Source organism: Fusarium oxysporum, chromosome VIII (genome assembly GCF_013085055.1).
Source record: "Fusarium oxysporum Fo47 chromosome VIII, complete sequence".
Classification (NCBI taxonomy): domain Eukaryota; kingdom Fungi; phylum Ascomycota; class Sordariomycetes; order Hypocreales; family Nectriaceae; genus Fusarium; species Fusarium oxysporum.
In genome coordinates, this window is record NC_072847.1 from 3,019,117 (window position 1) to 3,036,810 (window position 17,694).

Below are 17,694 nucleotides of genomic sequence, written 5' to 3' on the forward strand. Positions count from 1 at the left end.
CCTCACCTCTCCCTCTCAATCTCAACATCAACTAAAATAATCATCATGTCGCAGGTACCGCCAGACAACTTGGTCATCTTTGGCCCCGACGCAAATTGTACTCTCGCTCTATGTCCCGTAGAATGGAGCGTCTACCAATACCGTCCATCGCTCGCCGCGAACATCACCTTCATCGTCCTCTACGCCATCGCCATGGGGACACATCTCGTTTTAGGTATCAAGTGGAAGCAGTGGTTCTACATGAGCTTTATGATGATTGGGTGCCTGTTTGAGATTATTGGATATATTGGAAGGATTATCATGTATAGTAATCCTTTCAACTTCGGCGGTTTCATGGTGCAGATTGTGTTTATCACGAGTGGTCCTGTGTTTTACACAGCGGCCATTTACGTGACACTTTCCAAGACGTACGTTCTCCTGTCACAATATCACGGCCTCTCTGACAACGCAGTATCAAATATTTCGCCCCCGAGGTCTCCCGCTTCAGACCTGAGCTCGTCTGGTGGATCTTCATCCCTGCCGATGTCGTCTGTCTCGTCCTCCAAGCTGCAGGTGGCGCATTGTCAACCGTCAGTCAAGGATCCAGCCAAACTGGTATCGACATCGCCTTAGCCGGTCTATCTCTACAGGTCGTCATCCTCGTTCTCTTCTGCGCTCTTCTCGGCGACTATCTCTGGCGATACTTCCGTAGTGGAAATGTCAGTGCTATGGGCAGACGCATGAGGATCTTCTTCGGATTCTTAAGCGCCGCAGTTATTCTTATTCTTGCGCGTTGTGCATTCCGATGCTATGAATTGAGCAAGGGGTATCGAAACTCGGATCTCATCACGGATGAGGGGTTGTTCATTGGCCTTGAGGGAGTGTAAGTTGCAAGTGTCTTTGCCGGTGACCTGTACTAACTGTATTCAGGCTTATTGTCATTGCAGTGTTCTTCTTGTGCATCAGCCACCCAGGTCCTGTGTTCAACGATGCGATGACGACGGTGCCGGGCACCTCGCAGAGCGATGCCGATGCCGAGAAGTGAGGTCGAACGAAAAGTACTTGATGTTTTGGTGATGTCGATGCCAGGATGATATCTGGGGTTTCTGTGTGAAGTAATAGAATATAAAGGACTATTGGATAGAAATATGGAAGAGTACATGAAAGCACGATCCAGTCTTTGTGTCGAACAAGTGACTTGGTATCCCCCCACTCTGCTGAGTGGCCGAGAACAAAGACCTATGGTGAACGCTAATCACTTCTAATAATCATATCCCTGGGGTTTCACCTTTGCAATGTATATCCCAGGTTTCTGTATCTTCCCTACATTCAGCGCTGTACATTGGGGGCTATGTTTTAGGTGGGAAGAGTGGAGGCTCAGCGCCAGTGCTTGCTTCTGAAGACTGGGGTCATTCACATCACCACAACAGATACAGCCACAAGTCACATCTTACAGTTTATCATCAAGTTCTTAGACGAAAGGATTTCGCATTTTCTCTAGCTTGTGGGCTTAAGCCACCGCTGGTCAGAAAGTCCAGCCCAACAGAGCGACTTAATACCAGAACAAAACATCATTCTCGAGCTCATAAACAGGGGAACATCGAGTCAACCACCATTTCCTTTCCTTTGGTCTCCATCAACCCTCACTCTGATCCGTTTATCATTCAATCCGGATTCTTCCCCAGTGATCTTGCCACGATTACTTGGAATCGCAGTTGCACCAGCAGTTCTTCTCACAGATAGGGTTCCATTCATGACGACGGAACCGGCCGTCGTTGCCACAGCTGTAGGACCAAGGGGCGTAGTAGCACTTCTGGTACCAGAAGGCGCACTGGATGTTGCAGGATGCCATCTCTTCACCCTTGGCGACGAAGGCATCGGGGGTAGCGACGGGAGCGGTAGTCTCAGTGGTAAGGGTGGCAGCCTCAGCGGGAGTGCGGACAACTCCAGCGTTGACGAGGCCAAGAAGGAAGAGGACTGCGATGGTCAGAGAAGGCATCGTGTTGGGGGTGGTGGTGAACTTGCTGAAAGCGATGAGCTTCATGATGAGGGATGTCTCTGGAGGTAGAGATGATTGAGTTGGGTAGTTTTTGTTGTTGTGGTTGAAGGAAGTTGCTGTGATACGATGTCAGGTGTGTGAAGGTTGAAGGGTGAGGATGAGAGGTTCAGAATTGAGGGAGAAGCTCGTAGCTTTATAGCTGTGGTAAATAGCCACCGCGCCTGAAATTGATTCTAACAGTCACAGCTGTTCAGCAATGATTCACTGTGAATAGCCTCCATTCTGACCTTAGTTCGCCGAATGAGTCCGCTGGTTGGTCATGCATGGGCGGTGGTTCGGCTGCCACTGTGCCGGGTAGTATGGTTCATAGCTCATAGCTGCCAGTGACAGAAGAAGGGATTGAACATCGCTATTGGTCTCTTGATACCGAGTGTGCAAGTGGATGATCCAGGTACAGGATGATAAGAGGGATTGTTCATGATCCAGACAGAGGGGATGGATGAACTGGGATGAAGCAGAACATCAGCCACAATGCGAACCCAGGGAATAGCGCACGGAACTTGATGACACTTATCTCAGAATACTTCCATTAGGGTTGTATCTACCATCAGAACACCAACATACGGGCCGATCGTGCCGGCAAGTTGACGTCCTGAAAGATGGCGGTTGTCTCTCACAGTCCTCCATGAGGCTGGAGCTTTTCTCGTGGTACCTCAGCCTTGATAAAGCCCCCCTTCTTACGTGAACGACGAGAGCAACATCAAATCAATTGTAAAGCTCTTGAATCCTTGATCTATAGCTGTGGAAAGCCACCTGATACAGGACTCCATGTATGCAGCGCCTATGTCTCCAGGCCCGAGAGACACCCTCTTTTCGAGCTGACTTTTCTCCTCTAGCAATTGCTTTGGAGGGAAGGAGATGACATTTCTTGTTTCCGGTATCTTTCACTTCCCATTCTAGTTCGCATTGTTTATGAGGGAAATGCTTGTTCCCTATGGTCTTCTGACTCTTCTCATTGAGAGCTGGTTCCATCTCCTAACCTCTCTGCATCCATCCGTAGCTCGAGTGCAGAGAACTTATGGCTCTGATCCTTAATTGTAAAAATGTTTAGATGAATTTAGGGTAATTTAAGATAAGCTTAGTATACTCTTGGACAAGTTTATTTTCGCCCCTGATCCAGAGTCACCGCCCTGATGCTCAATTCTTAAGATGAGATACCAGCCTCACGTTCAATCTCCTCCTTACTAGGACACCACTTATCCTGCAACTCCTTATCCGTCGACTTTTCAATAACACTCTTCTCCCACCACTCACCCCAACTCGTCAAGAAGATCCGATCACGGTCCTCGGGGAAGTCACTTCGAGTCATCGCGGCAAGGACACTTTGTGCACCTGTCACACAATCAGTTACACGTTCCAGCACAATGGTGCGCAAACTTACCCTCGGGGATTGACTTTGCGTCAGCCATGTCGGCTGTGATGCCCATACGTCCCGCAAGACCTGTACCCGGGATGAGACCAGGTGAAACAGCAACCACGTCGTTGGTATCAGCGAGTTGGCGACGCCACCACTGTGCGCCGAGGAGGCCGGTGAATTTGGTGTTACAGTATGTCGTGCTGGCGGAGGCACCAGATCCGGCTTTGAGTTCAGTGTCGAGTACGCCTGTACGAGATCAGAAAATGAGACTTAGTCTTAGGTGATTTGACTTACTGGGATCAGAGACTCGTCGAATAGCGCCGGATGAAACAAACACGATCCTCGACTTAGACTCAACCAACTTCTCCCTCAAAAGATGCACGAGATAATGCTGCGCTACAACCAATCAGCATCTCACATCCAACCTCACTTGGCAAACTTACAAAGATGGTTCACGACATGCGGTTCACACCACTTCGACCCATGCGGTCCCGGCCCCTCAGCAGCAACACCTCCCAACCCTGCATTAAGCAACAAGTAATCAATCTTCTCTCTCCCAATCTTATCAAGCGTCTGCTCCGCGAATGACTTGACGCCCTTCAAATCATTCAACTCCAAGGGAAGAACAGTGACTCCGTGAGATTCACGGTCGAATTTAAGCTCATCGTAGGCTTTCTGTGCATTTTTGGTGTTGCGTGCGCCGAGGATGACTTTGTATGGTTGACTCTGGCTGAGGAGCTGTTTGATTGCTTCGAAGCCCTGTAGATGTTAGTGTTTGCTACACAGCGCTGTGGTTTGAGGGCTTACGATGCCGGACGAAACGCCGGTTGCTACGATTGTTTTTGCGAGGGAAGTCATTCTAAACGATTAATTGAGGATGAATTGCTTGTAAGTGTTGGGTGCTGACGGGTTGTTCTTAAGGGAGTTTTTGGCGGGGTTATCGGATATAAGTGACGTAAACACTGTTGACTTCAGTTCACCAGCTTGCAGATTGTGTAAGCGGACAAGAGAGTGAACAGGGTTCATAGCGAAAAGTGGTCTTAAATCTGAGGTAATCAAGATGAAATTATTAATTGTCTATTCATTTTTACTTTTCTAGGCCGGGCCCGTTACGTGTTCATGTGTTGGGCTTGTCAAAGTCATGTTCTACGGTCTATGGTTTCAACGTTCTCGACCCCAACAGCGAGACCGTGTTCACTCACAAGTACGCAGGACGTCTTCTCTCCCGCCTTGCTTTGATCTTGATGACTGGTTTTGCGTGGTTTGAGGATCTGATAGCGTTAGATATACACTCTTGTACGTTCAAAGTACTGAATGTGTGCCAGAGTAATGATCAGGCTCTTCCCAGTACATTCTTTCAGTCGAGGGATGCTCGAATGTCATGGGGTGGAATAGAGGATGAGTCGATATCGTAGATAAAACTCAGCAGGTTTCAGAGCTGCAATGAGCCCATCCTTACCTCGGAATCGGTCCAAGACCCAGCCTGCAAAACAGTTAGCTTCATCACATCACAGTCCACAGAATCACTTGCATAGCTTTCTTCCACCCAGCAATAGTACTCCTCGGAATCCGAAAGTGATTCTCCGCATCCGTCGTAGAAGGCGGCACCATTTCTCCCCCCCGATCAACACGATGATGAAGCATCCACATGATAACCTCCTCCTTCTTCCTCTTCGAATAACTAGCCTCCTTTCGCACAATCGGTGTAGTCCGTAGCACTTTACGTTCTGACAACGGCTTTGGCTTTGGTCCTCTCTTCTTCTTGGGCGGAGGTCCCATATCATATGTTACTTGGCCCCTGGATGAAGACTCAGGTGCTGGTGTAAATGCTACGGAGGATGGTGCGGATGTTGAGGCGATGGAGTGAGCGGCTGGTGTTGAAGCAACTGATTGGGGAGCTGGAGTAGATGGCGCTGGCGTAGGAGTAGCGGATTGAGGTCCTGGAGTTGGAGTTGGTGTAAATCGAGGTGTGGCTAGTGGTGTAAAGAGAGGAGATTGCTGAGGTGTCATGACGGGAGTACCTTGGGGTGTGAAAAGGGGACTTTGAGTAGGAGGTTGTCCTGTTTGAGGAGCATAGTGAGGGTGTGCCATGTATGGGGATGGCGGCATCTGAGGATGAGGACTATGTGCCATTTGCGGACGAGGACTTTGTTGCATATGAGGATGTGGAGATTGAGGCATCTGATGGTGAGGTGGCTGCGGCATATGGGAATGTGGAGACTGTGGCATGTGAGTATGTGGTGACTGCGTCATCTGAGGGTGAGGACTCTGTGGCATTTGATACGGAGACTGAGGCATCTGATGAGGCGAGTGAGCCATGTAAGGTGAATGCGGAACCTGATGAGGATGAGGATACCCCATATGCGGATGCTGAGCCATGTGTGGCGATGGCGGCATATGAGGATGAGGCGACTGTGGCACCTGGTGATAAGGAGAATGCGGCATCTGAGGATATGGAGACTGAGCAACTCGAGGTGACTGATGCTGAACCATTTGAGGGTGTTGAACCTGAGCCGGAGCTAGAGGTCGTTGAGCCGTTCGAAGTGACTGAGCCACGTGCGGTGATTGCGGAACTCGTGGTTGTGAAACTCGGGGTGATTGAGAAGTCTGCAAAGGTTGAACTGCTTTTGAAGCTTCAGCCCCTTCGGATGGTTGAGGAACTGCTGGTTCAGCTTTTGAAGACTCAACAGCCCCTGAATGAGTCACCTTGGAGGCCTCATCGCCCTCAATTAACTCAACCACCGTATCATTCTTCTCCGAAGCAGCCATCACGACTATCACAACCCTTCAATGTAGTAAAGAGAAGCTGAAGGTGATGGTTATCCAGAAGCTATTTGAAGTCTCCACTGATCCGACGGAAACTCAACAAACTCGGTCAAGTTAGCGTCACGCTAATTTTTTGGACCATAAAAACGATCAATTCAGTACTTCACCGCCGGCCAAGTAATGCCCACGCTCTAAGTATCCTTGCTCAAACTATTTTGCTGCCAAAAGATCTACCAATCAACTCTTTGCTTGGTCTTCGTATTGAGCAGGGGTTTCCAGTTTTATGTTGTCCGACTTTCAGCTTCGCAATTGTATACTTCGGAAATAGTGCATACGCGTCTTCTTGGATCACAAGGGTTGTAATGAGAGACGCGGCTTAAGAATGAGAATGTTTTGTAAGGAGTTTACATGAGATGGTTGAGTTCAAGTACCGGCCGTTCTAATGTCAGGACTTTCACTCAATTGTTAAATAATGGCCGGAAGAGCCCCTGTATCATGTATCTGGTGATCTTATTTCCGTGAACATCTTCTGTTCAACGAACTGTACCGCAACTCAACGTTCACACTCATAAGCAAGTGTCCATATATGTCAAACAGGCCGATCTTGCAGCCTTCTATTTCGGTCTATGTAACCAGCTCAGCTACAACATAAATAGTACTTTTAAACTCTCTTAGTTCTCAACTCCTCGGGCAACAGAGCAACCTTCTCATTAAAGAGCTTCTCAGCATCAGCCCACACCCGCGAAGTCTTGCGGTCCTTGAGCGTAAGCAACGACTCCTTGAGACCCTCGCTAAAGGCCTCACTAGCCTCGCGGGGAAGCATTGAAGGAAGGTGATCAATGCTGATGACAGACAGGGGGAGGTTGTTCTGGTCGTCCTTGATCTCGACGGGGACAGTGGGATTCTCGAAGGTGGTGTTGATGGAGTAGATGGGGATGGGGTTGTGAGGGTTTGTGGTGTCGCACGAGACGTCGATGACAACGGCGAGGTTGCGGCCTTGCTTGGCGAGGAGTTCTTGGTTGATGAAAGGGGGAATAGGCTTGGAGAGGTAGATGGCGTTGAGGAAGACATCAGCCTTGGCGATCTCCTCATAAGGGCCTTGAAAGGGTTAGTTGCCATCATTGAAAGAACACATACAACTTACCATCACGGTCCTTGGTCTCGTTCAAGTCCCAACGGGTGATGTTCTCATCAGGCATGCCAGCCTTGAGGAACAAGTCAACGGCACCCTTACCACATCGTCCAAGAGCACCGAGGACGAGAGCAGTAGGCTTACGTCCCAGAGCCTTCTCCGCCTTGGCGAGATCCTCGCGAATCTGGTTGACGAGCTCATCCTCGTTCAGGTAGTATCCGCGGCCATCGGTGAATGTCTCGACTGAAGGGAGCTTAGAAGACGAGTCCTGCAGCTGGTGGGCAAGCGTCTTTATTCCGAGCGCAGCTCCTGCAAAACCAGCGTGGAAACCGAAGCTGAAGAGTCGTTAGCAAGTGAGACAGAGACGATCTGGAGTTTGCTTTGTTGCGAAGTTCAGTTGTCGATGGTTGAAGCACCCGCAAAACCCGCGTGAACCCCAGCCCAATCCAACACTGGTCAGACTTCGTATTCGGACTGCATGAATCCAACTTGGAAGGCCGTAGCAAACCTCTCAACCTTCCCAAGACCTCGCTTGAGGTACAGCACGGATACTGCTTTGGTCTCGATAGTAGGAACCCGGAGTGAAGCCCCATGAACTACGAGCTTTGGTAGATGAACGGTGTAAGAGCCCATTTACAGAGCTCATACACCCTCGATCAAACACCGGCAAAGCCCACTAACTCCAGGTTCAGATCGATTTCCCAAGAGATACCTCTTAGCTCTCCATATTCCAAGATCGTGTCGGGAAACTCAAAACTCCAGTGTACAACCGGGGCTTTGTGTATGTAAGACCCCTTTGAGGTTCTCGGGCAAAGATGACAAGAACAACCCCATTTGAAAGCTTGACTTCTGATCCAGTCAAAGGCCTTATTTACCGACCACGCTCTTAGAAGCTCGAAGCTCTAAGTGCGTTGGTTGTGGGGTTGGGGCGCGAACCCGCCCTCTCTTCAACTTCGAAATCTTCAAAAAAGGGGCAAAATCGCCACATTTCAAGCTTCATTTTAGGGGAAAAAACTTACGCCGAAACCCGACGACCTTCAGCATCGTGCAAGAACTCCAAGTCATACAAAACTGAGCCGCCTTGTGCCCAGCGACCGAGTACCTTCTCCCAGCCCCCTTGATTCTAGGACGTGATGCGTCAGTTGAGATTTCGTCCGGGTCGTGGGCTAGCAATGTACCTTGTAGCAGTGGGCAAATGTCTATGTCAAGTTAGCAAACGTCACTCTCTCGTTCCAGACATCTGACATACGATGTGGTCATTCTTAAGAGGGAAGTCCTCCTCGGGTATCTCCTTCAGCCCCAGGATGATTGTCCCAGGCTCAGCGTTGGGCCAGACACCCGTGTCGACAAGACGAGCACCAGCAGCCTCATACTCTGAGTCCTCAAAGATACGCTTAAACTTGGGGTCGGTGGACGATCGCTCGACGGAAATGGGGTATCCAGCATCGACGAGTGTCTTGATAACGGCGGGGGAGAAAGATCGGTGCTCGAGAGGCTTCTCCTCAGCGCGAAGTAGGATGTGGGGATATTCAGACATGATTGTGACGATTCTTAAGCTGTCAATTCTGAAGTTTCGAAAAGAATTAGCTATTTGCTTTGAATATTGCGATCGAATTGCAAAAGTTGGATGCGAGTGGCGGAGAAGAGTGCAGCGGGTGAAAAGACTCAATGAGGATTCAATTGACGCGACGGAAAACATAGAAGGGAAGAAACGCACAGTAAGACGCGATTGTTTTATAGAGGGATGATCGAAATAGGAAGGATATCGCGTACCTGGTGTATTGGATGTTTTTTTTGTATCTGAGTCACAAAAAAGAGTCAAGGTGTGAATATTGGGATGGTCTGCTCCTGGATCGGCCTGAGACTGCGACCCCGGCGAAAAATGGCCCCGCTCCCGCAGCCGAACAACCCCGCGGTGGGGAGCATTATTTCTCTTTTGGGTTTAGCGAGGGGAATTCGAAGCTGTTTTGATGATTGCATCATTAATTCAGGTCCTAGCTCTGAAGCTTGAGTGCAATGGAACTGCCGTGAATTCAATGCGGAAGTATTTCACGAGAAGACTGCGGTGAAGCCTGAGTTTCAAGAGACTGGGATCTATAGCTGTAGAGGCTTCAATTTTGTTACTTGGATTAAACTTCATTACGAGGTTGACTAGCACCGATCGGAGTTTGGTGACCAGTGCTATTATTCCCTTCCTTCACCTGATGATTCAAATAAAACTTAGGCCAGGCTGTTCCAGCATCGGCATCATGACATATTCATATCATTCAGGGGCAATTGTGTGACTTGAACCTTGATAATAGAAATTGAGTATTCGCAATCTCATCATTATACCTGTGGTGACTCGGAATATTGTGAGTCATCAAGATACCTTACGATTTGCTTTACTTTGTGACCCGTGCAGCTGTCAACATCAATTGAACAGAAGAACACCCCAAATATTACCAATTTTCAAGCACTCAGCTCTTCAGCTCTTCAGCTCCCTCCCATCATCATTATTCCCCTTAGTCCCATTAAGCCCTACCAAGCTTGACCAAAATGATCCATCTCACTCCTGTTCCTGGCCCACTTCCCAGCCAAGCAACCATCGATCGCCGGAAATGATGCGCTCATTCAACAGATCCGATCGCGTTCCTTGGACGACAGCATCAGATCGGTCCAACCTTGTTCAGGTGAGACCATGCACGCACTTAAACGTCAGAGTCAATTTACTTCAATTAGGTTGAATCGATCACCGTAAGCTATTAGCGACGCATTGTTTGTACCTTTTTTTCCTATGACGCTACGATTAAGAGATGGCTGGAATGACGACACGGCTGAGACCAAAAGCAATAACATTGGTTACAAAACCTGGGTGATGGTTTAGACAAATCTTTGTTTTTCTCATCAATTGATTGCAATTACTCAATTCTCTTGATATCACACATATTTCAATTCAAAGCTGTAAACAAGGCCGCAATCATGAAGGGCAACGATGAAGTTATCCAAGAGTTCAACGAGGTCGTCAACATGACGGCCTCGGAGCTCGAGAAGTGGCTCAAGTCGGATGATTCCAACAGTGCTGGCTGGCCAAAGGAGGATGAAAACGGCGAGACTGTCGGACATGACAGCGGTCGCAAGATCGTCGAGATCTTGAAGGAGAACCCCAAGAAGGAACCTGAGAAGTACACCGATGAGCAAGTCCAGCACATGCGCAAGGTTGTTTCCTACTGGTAAGTCTCTCACACTATTTGCGACTGATATCAGATGCTCTACTGGTCAATCAGATGTTAACACCCCGCAGCAAGCGACATCTTGCTCAAGAGACAAAGGCCAACAACGACAAATCGCCTGAGGAGGTCAAGAAGACAAAGTCCTACGCGTCGCTCAAGAACTGGGGCCACGATTTCCTCAAGGCTCAAGGCAAGGAGAATGGTAGTGAGAAGAAGGAAGATAGGGAAGAAGCGAACGACGACGCTGAAGATGCCGAAGAAGAAGGCGATGATGATGAGAAGCAAACCGGTGAGAAGAGAAGAGCGACTCGAAGCCAGACTGGTTCCAACAAGAAGCGCGAGACTCGCAAGGGAGAGTCTACAAAGTCCAATGATGAAGAGGAAGAGGAGGAGGAGGAGGAGGAGGAGGAAGATGATGATGATGAGAAGAAGCAGGGACAGAAGAAGCAGTCCAATGGCCAGTCCAAGAAGTCCAACGGATCCTCAAAGAAGGAGGAAGATGCTGAAGAGGAGCAAGATGATGATGAGCTCGGTGATGACTCTGGCACAAAGAAAGGACCAAAGAAGGGTGAGACTGTGAGCTGGAACTGGGGACAGGGACAGCCCAAGGGCAAGGTCTTGGATGTCAAGGCTGAAGAGTGAGTATTCATAATTATTTATGAGATGGGTTACTAACATTGAGTGCAGTACCACGATTACGACGAAGAATGGCAATGAGGTCTCCAGAAAGGGTGATGAAGAGGACCCTGCTGTTGTATTGGACACGGGCAAGAACAAAGCTATTAAGAAGGCCCATGAGCTGAACTAGACGGTTTCTATATGGGTTTTTCATTGAGTGGTAATAGAGGAAAGGAATTGTTTATATTTTGCTGGATCTTAACATCGTAATACCATGTTTGCATTTCAACGCTGGGCTTCTTTTCACTTCTCTGTGAAAATAACCCATTGACAAAAGTATTCTCAAGACACACAGTGAGCGCCTACGCGCCATCATCAATTGACACCACCAAGATATCGACAAAAATTACAAAAAAGAAAGCACATCTCAATCATGAATATGTATTTATAGGAACAGCCCGATGCGGGGGTCGAACCCGCAACCTTGAGATTGTGAACTCTTAAGAGTCTCACGCTCTACCGATTGAGCTAACCGGGCGTGCTTCGCCGGGTGATCAAGCCCGTGTGTTGAGATCAGTAGCCAGAAAGTGGTATTATATTGACGAGATGACGTAGTATCTATTGACGAGATCTTGGTGTTCTGTTGTTGGGTGCTGGTGAGGTTGTGGATGGGATAAGCTTTTGTAAGAGCCTAGAACATGTTAGTGAGTCGGCCAGTAAAAGCTTGTGTTGTTTGTTGTGGAAGAAGAGGAAATCACTCTGCTGAGACAAACCTTGGCTCAAATTGGTGGTAGCCCTTGAACTCAAGGATTTGGATGATTGAATTGGGAAAGCTTTGTGCAAAGTGAAAGGATTATGAAAATGCCCCTCTGGCTATTCTGACGACATTCTATCGAGAACCAGCATAAGTTCCGTGTAAATAAACTGTTTTGATCCAATGCCATGTAAACAAACAGGACTCGCCTCAATCTATAGGGTAAATCTGACGTCGATGAAGCTTCATCGTCACAAGCCAAAGACCATGACAGCGCTTAGAACAGTGGGTCTCGATTGAGCTTCAACCGTTTCATGATACCAACAACAAACCATGATGGAGATTACCTGCGGCAAGAAATCAATATACTCCTTCACATCTCGATTCCAAGTAAAGCCCAGCTAAAACCACTTATTGCCAGCTGCTTTCACGCACCTCTTCTCGAGTTCTCTTAGGCTCGTGCAACGAACAGCGGGTAAGCTAAGTTAGTGGATGTCAGCGCAATGTGGGGTCCGCGCCGCCTGTTTCATGAGGAGCTGCTTGCTGCAAACGGGCGCAGCACTTCCTCGAGTTAAGCTTTCCTGGAATCTTATCGTCAACGGCAACTCTGTTGCTTGCTTCCATTCCCTTCCCCTCTTTCATTACTTCTACAACGGCCTCATTTAGCGTTTCCTTTCTCTAACGTGTCATTAACATTATCTACCTTCAGCCTGTAAACTGCCTTTCTTTTCTTTGTTCTATTCGATTCTCGTTTTTTCGCGATTGCGCGGCATGATTCTTGACCTCCAATCGCAACCGTCATGACCAGTCACCCTCCATCATGTGAGAGCACCAACTCGAGATCATTATGCTCAGGACTAACAAACAACAGGATTGAACCCTCTATTCGCGTCCGTCGGGCAATTCATGCCAATGATGCGACTCTTCTCCGCCGAATTCTGAAGACACATCCCAATCTTCTCCTCAACCCCGACTCTTCACCATCCGGCCTCTCCAATTCGAACATGCACCTAGCAGCCTCCCTAGGTCACCGCGAAGTCTGTGAAGTACTCCTGCAACTCGGCCACGAAGATCCAGTCCCCGCACTCAACGAGACCCATCAAACAGCGCTGATGCTCGCCTCAGCCGGTGGCCATACCGAGGTTGTACAACTCCTCTGCGAACACGACAAAACATGCATTCTTCGTCGCGACATTCGAGGTCGTGATGCCGTGATGGAAGCTAGTCTTGGCGGACACGACACTATTGTTCAACTCCTCCTTACCTTTGTCCCAGGGGGACCTTACGACGCAGTCCGCCGTGCGGACGTGGAAGGAAATACGGCACTACATTTTGCGAGCGGGAACGGAAACTTGCTGGTGCTGCGAACGCTGCTGGCGGCGGGCGCGGATATACATAAGCGCAACATTTGGAACTGGACACCGGCTGCGTACAGCGCTACTGTTCAGGCTGAGGTCTATTTGAAGGGTTTGGTGAATGAGGTTGGAAAGAGACAGCAGCAGCAACAGAAGAGGGAGATTGAGTCGGCTAAGAAGGGAGGCGGAGTTCGAGTTGTTGAAGCCACAAGCGATGAAGACTGATTCAGGCAGAGTTGCCGAATCTGCCAATGCGGCTCTTCCATGCCGCCTGATGTGCGTTGGATCGCATGACCTGATGTCGACATCAACACCAGCAGAACCGGCTTCACACATCCAATCATTTCTTCGACTCTTATCAAATGCCTTTCGCCATCTTTTGTCAATTTGTCAGTCTACAATACTCAGGAAAGCGTCACGGAGTTAATCTGAATTGAATCGATTCACTATGCATTGTCCATCAACTGTTTTTGACCTGCGCCATTCACAACCAACTGTCGCCCTATCTGAATGGTGTTGCATGTTCACTCACAGCATGTCCTGTCGATCTAATGCATGATTACAACCATTCCAGCTGCTCTGACGAACCAGATATTCACTGCATTTTCAGGCGGACAACCACTACGAACCAAGCCAAGTGATTGGATACCAGGCATCAACCGAGCCGTGTGGCAAGTTCATGTGTGACGCACGACACGCTGACAGGGTTGTACCATCACGAGGCTGTGTTCGTTAGCTGCGTATCACATCTGAAGTTGACCTGAATAGCTTTGCCCCGGGAACTTCATCCAATCGTACCCCGCATCGCCGTCGTTTGAGAATAGCTGCGAGGTTGACGTAATGGCTGGTGAATAACTTTCAGCTCATGAGTCTCGTGACTCCTGTGAGAACATACTCACGAACAACCCGATGTCTTGCCTACACTACCTCTGCTTTGGAACCTGATTCATCGCCAAGACGTGTAGTTGATCATGTCCAGATCTCTGTCCCTCAGCAGCATAAATAAACACTTCCATCGTCTCACGAACTTGTTCCTGTCAACCAGCCGTCCATCATTCTCCTCAGTTCGTTTTTCAGACTCGTCCTTATGTCCAACTCAAGCCCGGTTCACTGTAGGACTATTGAGGACGTCCCGCTGCCATATCCCGCTTCCAAGCTGATCATCACCCAACGTCTTGAAGCATCACAAGAATCACCTTTCTGGGCGTGGATCATTGTTGGTGCATTCTACGACAGACAAGATAACGTCCTTTGGAGCACCGAGATCTTCGCTGGTCGCTTGGACATCGATTCGGACTCTGAAGACGAGTCTAGTGATACTTCGTCTGTGGCGGAGAGTTACACCGAGGAGACAGGTTCTTCAGGTAAACACTGATTCCTTGAAGATTTGCCTCAGACATTCATGCGCAGAATGCTCTATATAAGGCATTGTGTCTTCCGCAATTCTGACTCTCCTCAGATATCTTCTCTTCCTACCAAGAACGATCTTATCATCACAACGAAGCTTTGAACTATCAAGTGCCTCCGGCCCACCGAGTCTTTCCATATTGGAGCCAATCTCCGCCATACGCTATACCACCAACTTGGGATCCAACAACCCAAGGTCAAGTTCCCGGCTTCTGGCAAGCATCTTTCGATCCGAACGTTCGTCGTTGGGTTCATACCTGGCAACCTCTCTGACTCCCCTCCCCTCCCCTCTCGCGAACAACCACCATGTCTGGTTGGAACCCAATCAACGGTCGTGACGCTACAGGCTCACGACCGAACTACTCACCCGTTGGTGCACCGATCCCATCGCAGGGTCAGCCGTACATTCCTCATCTTGGTGGCCCTGGGTATAACTTTGGTCTAGCTTCCCCCGTGTATGGCTATATGTATCCCGGCACAGCTGCATATGGCCAGCCCGTTTACGGATTCCCTCCTCAGGGGCCAGTTGCTGGGTTTCAGACTCAGCAGACTTACGCTCATCAGCCCAACGGGACTGGTAACATCCTTCCTCGCCAGGCGCAGCCCATTCCTCAGATTGATCCAAAGATGCCTGCTGCGCAGATGACGAACTCCTCTGGTGGTGTTGGCTGTGAGCCGGGATACAACTACTTCTTCCCTGCCAACCATACCAAGGTGCATGTATTCAAGAGCGATATCCCCCCTTGGCAGCTGCAGGCGAACGCGCAGATTCCCTTTATCGCCTCGCACATCCCCACCTCGACGAAACTAGGCGATCTCCTGAAGGGATTCGGCTGCACCAATCCCTCAGCCAAGAAGAACATCTGCTTCGAGCTCTACAGTGGAGGAAATGGCAAGTGGTACAAGGGGTACTCATTCACGGGCGACGACAAGGATGAGATCGGCAAGACCATGGATGAGGTTGGCTGGGATTCATCCAGGACTGGAAACAAGGGAGAGAAGCCTGTTGTCTGTCTTTGGTTCTGCAAGAGCTGAATTGGTTTGATGCTGCAAAAGGTGATTTGGGACAAAGATAGCTGCTGGACGTGGATTTTGTTACTGTTGTTCTTTGCTGGTGGAACGTCACGTATATTTCATCTTTGAGCATTGGAGTTTGTGGTTTATGTCGCTGGCTTTGTTACTAGCTACGCAATCAATTGAGACGTCTGAATTCCTCCCATGATGCTTTCTTCAGTAATCTCGAACCGTGATGTTATAGGTCCAAGATAATCTTGGTTACGCCAAGATGTTGATCCGATGTCGTGACGCTAGGACCCCTGTACTAGAGCTTTTGGTTGCATGATCTGCATGAGGTACCAAGTCTATTTCAACGCCGTGTACGATGTCACACGAGAGGAACTGTCCGGTAAGAATAGCATGGCGTTACGAAATAGAAACCTTAGCTTTACCCAAAAAGAAAGCTGAGTTACATAACTCCATCCTCGCGCTTAGCCCCACGTTCTCAGGTACCGCAACACCAACGCTCTCTCTTCAGACTACTATACTACGGCTTCCTCCCGTAAATGGAATAACTAAGATTCGGTTAGTGTTGATACGTGATAGCATGGCCCGGAAGCTGAACTCACATCGGCCAGTAGGCGTGAACCTTCCTATCCCCCATAGTCTTTCTCACATCCATCAGAAACACAGTAGTATCCTCCACACTCCACCCGTGGCCCCTCGTCAGCGCCGCCATAGTAATTGCCTCCAAACCACTCGAAAAGTTCTCATAGCACCAAGCCCCCAGCTCTTTATACTTCTTATCCTTCGGCCACGAATTACTCGGCCACCTGAACCTCTCGATCTTGACATCCACGAAGCCAATCTCCGTCATAAGGTCTACTAGCGCTGGGATATCTACATAAGGACGCCCGAACCGCTCTGATGCCTCTTGTAGGAGCTTGAGACACTTGAGGAGTGCGTTATCGGGCTTTACGGTGCCGTCGTCGGATTTGATGGTGAGATCTGCTTCTTGGAGTTCGAGATAGCCGTTGGGGGTTAAGTTTCTGAGATTTGGTTAGATGTTTTATAGCTGGGATGTGAGAGGAGGATGTACTGGAAGCATTGGGTGAGGTATTTCTTCCAGTCGCTGATGCAGGATGTCATGAAACGGCTGTGTATGTAGTCAAATGGCTTTGAGTAGGTCCACTCGTCTTCGATATCGTCAATCTCAAAGGTCACGTTAGGGGGGATGCTGTACCACATAGTTAGCACTGTACAGACTAACTGATAACTATTTCATGCAAATATATAAAACTCACAAGCTTGGTTGAATAGGGGAGAGGTCGACGCCGATGACCTAGATCGTCAGTTTCTCCAAATCGATGGAAAGGATAGTTCGAATTGCACTTACTTCTGCTTCTGGATGTTCATCCGCAAAGTCCATTGCCCAAATACCCGTGCCAGTTCCCAGGTCCAAGACATGGTTCACTTTTGCGTCTGGATGACATGGTGGTGCGAGGCCAAGCTTATCGCCAAAGGTGAGAAGGAACAGATTATGCTGTAGATCTGACGGTACGCAATTAGACTTAAGCAATAGGCAATAAAGACCCAGGTCATACCTAATCTTTCATTCTCCCTCTCATCATTCGGCAAGACATACTCTAGAAGTAGAATTAGAAGGCTCTGGACAAGTTGAGACAGTGTAACTTACTGCCGTCTTTGTAAGCATGATACGTCCTCCCGTTTTCACAGCGGTAATTGAAGATTGACTCAGATACACTCGCTGTAGTAGATGCAGAGTCCTAAAGCCATGCATATTAGCATCTAAGATATGCCATGGATTGATTGGTTACTATACCTCACCCAACGTGGACTCATTATCCTCCTAGACCAATATGGTCAGATGTACTCACAGAAGCTCAATGTATCTGCTTACCTGCTCATCCGGTATAACAACAGGCTGTTCGTTCGTCTCAGCCATCTTAGCGTGAATTGATTGCTTCTGTTGAGATATTAAACTGCCTCAACCATTGGGAGGATGGACTGATTCTTATGGTGAACATGCATGCTTGGC

The 17,694-nt window shown here is 48.8% G+C and overlaps 11 protein-coding genes and 1 non-coding gene across 12 annotated transcripts; 6 read left to right on the forward strand and 6 right to left on the reverse strand.

Moving 5' to 3' along the window:
- Positions 1–45: 45 nt before the first annotated feature.
- On the forward strand, positions 46–1,024 carry FOBCDRAFT_297568 (RTA1 like protein-domain-containing protein; the record flags this gene model as incomplete). Its single annotated transcript, XM_031187773.2, has 3 exons — positions 46–407; positions 452–862; positions 910–1,024. The coding sequence occupies 3 exons, from the start codon at positions 46–48 to the stop codon at positions 1,022–1,024; spliced, it is 888 nt and encodes a 295-aa protein (XP_031035038.2).
- A 654-nt stretch (positions 1,025–1,678) lies between these two features.
- On the reverse strand, positions 1,679–2,023 carry FOBCDRAFT_263581 (uncharacterized protein; the record flags this gene model as incomplete). Its single annotated transcript, XM_031187772.2, has 1 exon — positions 1,679–2,023. The coding sequence occupies one exon, from the start codon at positions 2,021–2,023 to the stop codon at positions 1,679–1,681; it is 345 nt and encodes a 114-aa protein (XP_031035037.2).
- Positions 2,024–3,073: 1,050 nt separating this feature from the next.
- Positions 3,074–4,375, reverse strand: FOBCDRAFT_230243 (uncharacterized protein). Its single transcript, XM_031187771.3, has 5 exons — positions 4,203–4,375; positions 3,839–4,154; positions 3,690–3,791; positions 3,420–3,641; positions 3,074–3,370 (listed from the first exon to the last, which is right to left on the reverse strand). The coding sequence occupies exons 1-5, from the start codon at positions 4,251–4,253 to the stop codon at positions 3,183–3,185; spliced, it is 879 nt and encodes a 292-aa protein (XP_031035036.2). The 5' UTR covers positions 4,254–4,375; the 3' UTR covers positions 3,074–3,182.
- Positions 4,376–4,898: 523 nt separating this feature from the next.
- On the reverse strand, positions 4,899–5,405 carry FOBCDRAFT_278459 (uncharacterized protein; the record flags this gene model as incomplete). Its single annotated transcript, XM_054706574.1, has 1 exon — positions 4,899–5,405. One exon carries the CDS (start codon positions 5,403–5,405, stop codon positions 4,899–4,901), a length of 507 nt encoding a protein of 168 aa, XP_054562549.1.
- An 89-nt stretch (positions 5,406–5,494) lies between these two features.
- FOBCDRAFT_278460 (uncharacterized protein) lies at positions 5,495–6,205 on the forward strand (the record flags this gene model as incomplete). The annotated part of the gene is made up of 1 exon (XM_054706575.1): positions 5,495–6,205. The coding sequence occupies one exon, from the start codon at positions 5,495–5,497 to the stop codon at positions 6,203–6,205; it is 711 nt and encodes a 236-aa protein (XP_054562550.1).
- A 541-nt stretch (positions 6,206–6,746) lies between these two features.
- Positions 6,747–9,121, reverse strand: FOBCDRAFT_230257 (uncharacterized protein). Its single transcript, XM_031187764.3, has 6 exons — positions 9,067–9,121; positions 8,543–8,858; positions 8,472–8,492; positions 8,313–8,416; positions 7,306–7,628; positions 6,747–7,259 (listed from the first exon to the last, which is right to left on the reverse strand). Exons 2-6 carry the CDS (start codon positions 8,828–8,830, stop codon positions 6,823–6,825), a joined length of 1,173 nt encoding a protein of 390 aa, XP_031035029.2. The 5' UTR covers positions 8,831–8,858; positions 9,067–9,121; the 3' UTR covers positions 6,747–6,822.
- Positions 9,122–10,202: 1,081 nt separating this feature from the next.
- FOBCDRAFT_263584 (uncharacterized protein) lies at positions 10,203–11,375 on the forward strand. The gene is made up of 3 exons (XM_031187762.3): positions 10,203–10,505; positions 10,577–11,143; positions 11,193–11,375. Exons 1-3 carry the CDS (start codon positions 10,255–10,257, stop codon positions 11,311–11,313), a joined length of 939 nt encoding a protein of 312 aa, XP_031035027.2. The 5' UTR covers positions 10,203–10,254; the 3' UTR covers positions 11,314–11,375.
- Positions 11,376–11,578: 203 nt separating this feature from the next.
- On the reverse strand, positions 11,579–11,661 carry FOBCDRAFT_t173. Its single transcript has one exon. It is a non-coding gene; the product is annotated as a tRNA-Lys (tRNA).
- Positions 11,662–12,458: 797 nt separating this feature from the next.
- FOBCDRAFT_230262 (ankyrin repeat-containing domain protein) lies at positions 12,459–13,746 on the forward strand. Its single transcript, XM_054706576.2, has one exon. The coding sequence runs from the start codon at positions 12,678–12,680 to the stop codon at positions 13,455–13,457; it is 780 nt and encodes a 259-aa protein (XP_054562551.1). The 5' UTR covers positions 12,459–12,677; the 3' UTR covers positions 13,458–13,746.
- A 403-nt stretch (positions 13,747–14,149) lies between these two features.
- Positions 14,150–14,996, forward strand: FOBCDRAFT_50310 (uncharacterized protein). Its single transcript, XM_031187760.3, has 2 exons — positions 14,150–14,596; positions 14,692–14,996. Exons 1-2 carry the CDS (start codon positions 14,320–14,322, stop codon positions 14,910–14,912), a joined length of 498 nt encoding a protein of 165 aa, XP_031035025.2. The 5' UTR covers positions 14,150–14,319; the 3' UTR covers positions 14,913–14,996.
- Positions 14,665–15,855, forward strand: FOBCDRAFT_297587 (uncharacterized protein). The gene has a single exon (XM_031187759.3). It carries the CDS (start codon positions 14,946–14,948, stop codon positions 15,672–15,674), a length of 729 nt encoding a protein of 242 aa, XP_031035024.2. The 5' UTR covers positions 14,665–14,945; the 3' UTR covers positions 15,675–15,855.
- FOBCDRAFT_230265 (S-adenosyl-L-methionine-dependent methyltransferase) lies at positions 15,852–17,692 on the reverse strand. The gene is made up of 9 exons (XM_031187758.3): positions 17,557–17,692; positions 17,479–17,505; positions 17,332–17,422; positions 17,240–17,281; positions 17,032–17,186; positions 16,940–16,977; positions 16,735–16,872; positions 16,265–16,684; positions 15,852–16,210 (listed from the first exon to the last, which is right to left on the reverse strand). The coding sequence occupies exons 1-9, from the start codon at positions 17,599–17,601 to the stop codon at positions 16,183–16,185; spliced, it is 984 nt and encodes a 327-aa protein (XP_031035023.2). The 5' UTR covers positions 17,602–17,692; the 3' UTR covers positions 15,852–16,182.
- Positions 17,693–17,694: the final 2 nt, after the last annotated feature.